Source organism: Borostomias antarcticus, assembly GCF_949987555.1.
Source record: "Borostomias antarcticus genome assembly, chromosome: 4".
NCBI classification, from domain to species: domain Eukaryota; kingdom Metazoa; phylum Chordata; class Actinopteri; order Stomiiformes; family Stomiidae; genus Borostomias; species Borostomias antarcticus.
The window spans coordinates 23009456-23015544 of record NC_140237.1 but is presented as its reverse complement, the minus strand read 5'-3'; the positions used below and the strand labels follow the sequence as shown (position 1 = coordinate 23015544).

Here is a 6089-nt window from a genome sequence, read left to right as displayed (position 1 = left end):
TAGTAGGACGGACAGATAGAGAGGGTATGGGTGAAGTCACTGATAATAAAATACATGGTGCAGGCCTAAATCCAAACTCCATGTAGCTATGTTGTAAAATGTATTTATTACTATTCAATTATTATTCTATTATTCCCAAGCTACAGCCACAATTACAAGCCAACATCTGAACCAAAAATGACCCTCTACAATGAGCGAACATTATTCAAGTCATGCAGATATATTCTGGTGGTAACGGTAATTAAAATACCATGTCAAATAAACAGTCATTGCCAGCCATCTGTTAGGCACTAAAAACTGTAACAAGTTCATTATCATACACAATAGCTGACCTTAACTAACCCCAAGCTGCTTTCAACATGTCATGCTTCACTTTGGTAAATGATGCGGCCAAGTCTCCTCCAACCGTCCCGGTTGATGCATGAAAAACCATAGAAAATTATTTATTTTTAAAGAAAAAAAAATAGAATGAAAGAAAGCAAGAAAGCAAGAAAGAAAGAAAGCAAGAAAGAAAGAAAGAAAGAAAGAAACACAACAAAAGCAGAACAATGGCTTGCTAGCTTTTCTCCATCTAAGTACGTCTTAGGAGGCGAGATTTCTTATCGGAACTAAAGCTGATTTAGATGTTTTTCTAAAGCATAGCCAACAAGGTTTCCTGGTCATTGTGAGTCAGACCCGTCTCAGCGCACACAGACAAAGCAGTGAGTCACAATGGCCATTGTCCCATTCCACCTGCAAGCATATCAGTACAGCATGGGACACTTCAACCCTATCAACAATCATATCAGTTAAAACAATACCCATGCTGACCCCACAACACAATACAGCGCAAGTATGAGTAAGGTTCGTAGTCAGTAAAAACATGTAGCCTGTGCTTCAAAAACAAACTGATCAGAACTATGATCAGAATACTGAAATAGCTCCTAGAGCATGTATTGTTTTCATGGTATATAAATAAATAGAACCAGGAGAACACTGCCCTTCCCTATCCATGTCTTGAGGAACTACATACGCCAAGTGTAGTTAAACAAAGCACCCACATTATCCCAAAGGTTTTTTTTTTCTCTAAAGAAACTGCAAACCATTGGGATTTGGATTTAGATAATCCACTTAGATTACCATGGCTTGGTTTTAGAAATGCAATGCTGAGATCACACAAAAATGGGTCACGTTCGCAAACCCAGTCAAGGTTTCCCTGGGTGTACCACGTGTCATATTGTGATGCTTAATTGTATTACACCCCTGCCTGCTTGTCCAACCTCTTTCATTGGTGAGGAATAACCTTTCAGGCTTGATTTAATAAGGTTGCTACAAACTACGTAATTCCATGTAAATCCCAGATATTACTGCTGAAATTCAATTTGATAAGACCAGGCTCATCTCCCAATCCTGGCCTCAGATAAGCACAGGCAATTTACGCACACAATCAGATTGTCTAATTCCCCGACACATCATTGTAGCAGATCATTTCCATATTCCGCTACTTATAAGCATAATTACAGACAGAGCCCAGGAGCAGATAGAGGCCCAGCCTCCTGAATGCATCCTGTGATCAATCGCCACAAAGATAACACAGTCGCCTCCTGCACCAGCACCCATCCGTAAACTAACCACCTTGCATGGCAACCAGTCTCCAGGGCAATCTTACAATAAGCCCAGATCCGCTCGTCCCATAAAACTGTCAAGTGCTAACACATCACAATGATTCCAGGGGAGAGAGCTGGCTAATATATAGCTTTTAATTGTTACAATTTATCTGTCACATGGGGGGGGATAAATAACCTATAGAATTTGTAACCAACCATTTAGATTTGATAAATCTATAATATTGGGGTTATGCTGGCTGATTTTTCTCCCCCCACAGATCATCATTCTTGTATCTATTCATATTAAACAGTAGGATTATATAGTGGGTTGGCTAGGGACCAGCACGGTGAATTCACCCTCGTAAATCTCGCAAAGCATCACAATCTCAATGGAATCATTCTGGCTTCAAAATAAAAGCTTTTATTAGGAAATGGGGGGGGGGGGGGGCGGTTGTCACCCTGGAGGAGAGGGGGGCTGGGTGGTGGGGTGGGGGTTGCAAAATCAGAGGGATCACAATGAAGACATGCGTGATTTAACATGCGTGATTGGCTAATTCTGCATTCACCAGCACACATCACCTGCCATTTAAGCACCTAATAGACATCCTGGATGCAATAACCCAACACTGATGGTTCGGTTGTTTAGAAGGAAATGGTCGTTGGCACATCTGCTTGTTTACCCCCCCGACCACCATATCCTCGTCTCACCGCCACTGGAAGTTGCCAGTAGCTTTTTTGATGGTAAGACGGTCTATTGTGATGGAAAATTGTACTGATGGCGTGACTTCCACCCCGGGGGAGGGTCAACAACTGAAGACGGTCACCGCGGGAGAGCAGAGAGACAGAGGGAGACGGAAAGAAGGAGAGGATGGGGGGAGGAGAGAAGAGAAGAAGAGTAGAAAAAAATCTAACACTATGGCCTTGCAGGGCTGTAGGGGCTGGCTCTTCCAGACGCGTGACAGGCCGTGTCCACACAGGGCTGCAGGGACTCTTTTTTGACAAAATGAATCTGTGTGACCAAAGGGCTTGTGAGGGGCAAGACGGAGTTGAATCACCTACTCACCCATTATGCTGGAGTTCATAAAAGGTGTTGGGGACAATCCTTCATGGGACACTAATCGACTGTCACTCAAGTGATCACCATAATGAGGACTGTCTGCGAACCCCTGGGGGAAGAGATCAGAGTATTAAACACATTATTAGGCTGCCTCGCTAATTGAGTGCTATGACACTCCCCTAATTACAGAGGAAGAGGAACATGATTGGTCAACTGTCCCCTCAAACCGTCCATTTTTCTCGTTTCCATCATTAAAAAACACTTTTTGAATCTCTGTCTATTTGTAAAAGCAGTGAAACAGTGCCCCGAAGAGCATCTCATAGCATACGCCACATGTTTTAGGATTGGGAAACACTAGGTTAATGATCCATATGTAATTCTGTAGAATATAGAAAGGAAATTGATTTTTCAGAGAGGACGGTTTTTACATTATAATTATACTTGTACATATCACATGGATAAGAACAACAACGTACCAACAAAGACATTCACATATGGATGAAACAATTAGCAATGAAGGCCCTGAGTAGATAAGACAGAGCATTAGTCACATGGGTGCCAGTGTTACAGGCCTGGAGAGACAAAAGGTTTTCAGGGATGGATACTGTACAAGACTGATGCATGCCATTTGTTGAGCCGTTTCAAATTGTTGCCAAGCAACATTTACACTTCAAAGAATTAACACATACAGCTTTGTTTTTACACTTGAGAAGTGATGGGTTTACTGGCATATTCATTTCCTAAAAGAATACATTTGTGTAAAAAGATCTCATTTGTGCAACATCTAGCTTGTGACAGCCCCACCAAATAAGTGAATTCAAGTGTGAAATAAAGTAATGCAGCGATCTCTAATATATTCAATTTAATATATTCCTATACTCATATTCACTGTGACAGAATGCAACCATACTACCTAAGATCTAAGATTTTAATTTAAAATGTTTAATAACATGGTGTTTTTTGAAGAAATGGGGAGGGGTGGGGACTTGGACGGAAGCCACCCTCCATCCAACCAAGGTACCTGCAGCTTAAAAAATTGCCTTTTTCTCCCACCGGCTGAACAGTGCCCTTTCATGACCGTTATCAGCTTCAGGGGCTTAGGTCTAAATATCGGTCACAGTATGGTCTTTGAAAACCTAGGGTCCCCTCTGCAATAAAAGATACTCTGTAGCAGTGCTAATCCCAGGCCCTGTGAAAATCCTTCTGCGCTCCAGTCAAATGCGTCCCCCCAAAACTACATTAACTCCCAGCACAGGGACCGTGCAGCAGTGGGCTTCAAATTCTATGGAGCTTTTTTTCAGCACCTCATACCCTCTGCATTCAACATACAGGGGTAAAAAAAAAAAGTCAATCTTATTATCCATCTTTTTTTGTAAACGGATGGTGATGGAGTAATTTCAAAGGCGGTGGAGTGTTGTGCTGTGTCAAGGGAATCCGCAGGCATTCTCCATTGTGTTTCTGCCAGGCCATGCTCTCTGTTAATCACGCCAGGAAGGGATTCACTAATAACACCAGCCCTGTCAGAGGGCTGTACACACACAAACGCACGCACGCACACACACACGCACACACACACGCACACACACACATACAGTGTACACACACACACACACACACACACACACACACACACACACACACGCGCACACGCACACACACACAGATACACAGACACACACACATTAGGAAAACAACAACCAAGCCTAGCAAACCTCTCCTCTTCCACAAATCACCCCGGAGGTAAGTTTGTTTCGACGTTTGACATTTAACTGAATAAAACAAAGCACTGTAATGAACACCTCAATCTACGTAAACATCTCAAGTCTTCTGTTCCTCTCACAGATCTTTTCTTCCCCGGTGGTGACAGCTGCCACGGAGCGGGAAGAAGAGGCCAGCGAGGAGGGGCAGGTAGGAGAGGACGGGAGAAGAAAGGCGGGGGGGGGGGGGTGGGTTGGTTCAGGGCCCGGCTTACACGGCCCCCTCCCTGGTGGGCTCGCTCCTCTGGGACCATTAGATCATCAATCATAGGAGCCTCATCGTTTCACAAACAGAGCTGGCCCTGTGCGGCGGACGCCAGACGCTAACGCATGCTGTCAGGACGACCAGGGGCCCGGTTACCGTTGACGGCATAACTGTCAGATCACCGCTTGGGCATGCGGGCCACAGCTCGCGCCCTGGCGTCCCCAATCCCTCGCTGCTGCTGCTGCTGCTGCGTGGTTTAAAAAAAGCTGACGGCGCATTGTGTCCCAGGTGAATGCGCCGCCCGCCTGGCGGCGGCTTGGGGGACAGAGGATACGGGCGTGATGGACGTGCGCGGGTGTCGTGTGCTGGCGGCGGCGGGCACAGCCCACAGCGCTGGCTGTCAGACGGCCGGCCCGCAGCCACAGCTGCCCAGGATGCAGCGTCTGGCCAGGGGCCAAGGTCAGCGCGACGGGGCTGTGGAGACCCGTTCACAGTCCACTAATCACACGCTCCCGGCACATGGGCTCCTGACGAGCGCACAGCCGGGCACGCCGGACTCTGCTACTCCTCCCAACGCACACGCCCCCAAAGCACTGAGGGCTCCTTCTGGGAAAAGCTTTCTGAACACAATTTGATTTGTTAAAACATATAACAATGAGAATTTGGAAAAATCAGAACTGTAGATAAGTGCTTTAGAATTCTGTAATGTATTTAAAGGAGGTCTGTTTTTAGACTACTCCCTGTCTTTCTGCTTGCCGGCTCGGTCGCTTTCCCTGCTCTTAAAAACCTATGATAACGATCTGAACAACATCCAAGGACGCAGAGCGCGCCATTCAAACAAAACATAAACGCAACGTCCCGGTGGTCTGAATTCTCATTCACTCCGATCAAGAATTCGATATTACTGTACATTACACCCATATCTGTCATGTAGGGTTCAGACTATCGCTCTCTGCGTTCAGCATATTCCAACTGCACACTGTAACACTATAGCGTTTTTAGGTGCACTGCTATAAAAGTGAGGGGGTGTATCAGGGTAGACCAGGGACACAAAGACACCGACCGGCCTGTTTTGTATGGGCGGACCCGGCGGTGAATGGATAAACGTCATGGTGGTGCAGGCAGAGTTCAAACGTGCCAGGGGGATTAAAGAGACTGGCTCCATTCTCTTCAGTCAAAGTCATCCGGTTGAACGACTGACACACTGGAAACCCAGGCAGCATACATGAGGTTTAAAAACCCGCCTGGTCTCCTGCCAAACTCCAGTTCCAAGTAATTATTATTAGAGAATATCCTGCTAGTTTGAACTGACAACTGCACTGTGTCGTTGTCTATACTAGAGTAAAAGGAGTCGTTTTGTTCAATAACAGCTCAAGGCCACTGAGGCCAACTGTAAGAAATCGAGAAACACTTAAAGGAGCGTGGAAAAAACAATCCCAATAGCTTTCTGATGAATGCGTGTGTCTACTGTATGTCTGTGCACG

At 45.6% G+C, this 6089-nt stretch overlaps 1 protein-coding gene across 1 annotated transcript in view; it reads right to left on the bottom strand.

The window, feature by feature from the left end:
- tcf12 (transcription factor 12) overlaps nucleotides 1-6089 on the bottom strand; it is a gene marked incomplete at its 3' end in the record, with an annotated part of 81188 nt that overhangs the window by 57209 nt on the left and 17890 nt on the right. Inside the window, exon 5 of the mRNA XM_084436786.1 lies at nucleotides 2650-2752. Within this exon, the coding sequence (XP_084292912.1) occupies nucleotides 2650-2752 (103 nt within the window). The remainder of the gene's footprint in view (nucleotides 1-2649; nucleotides 2753-6089) is intronic.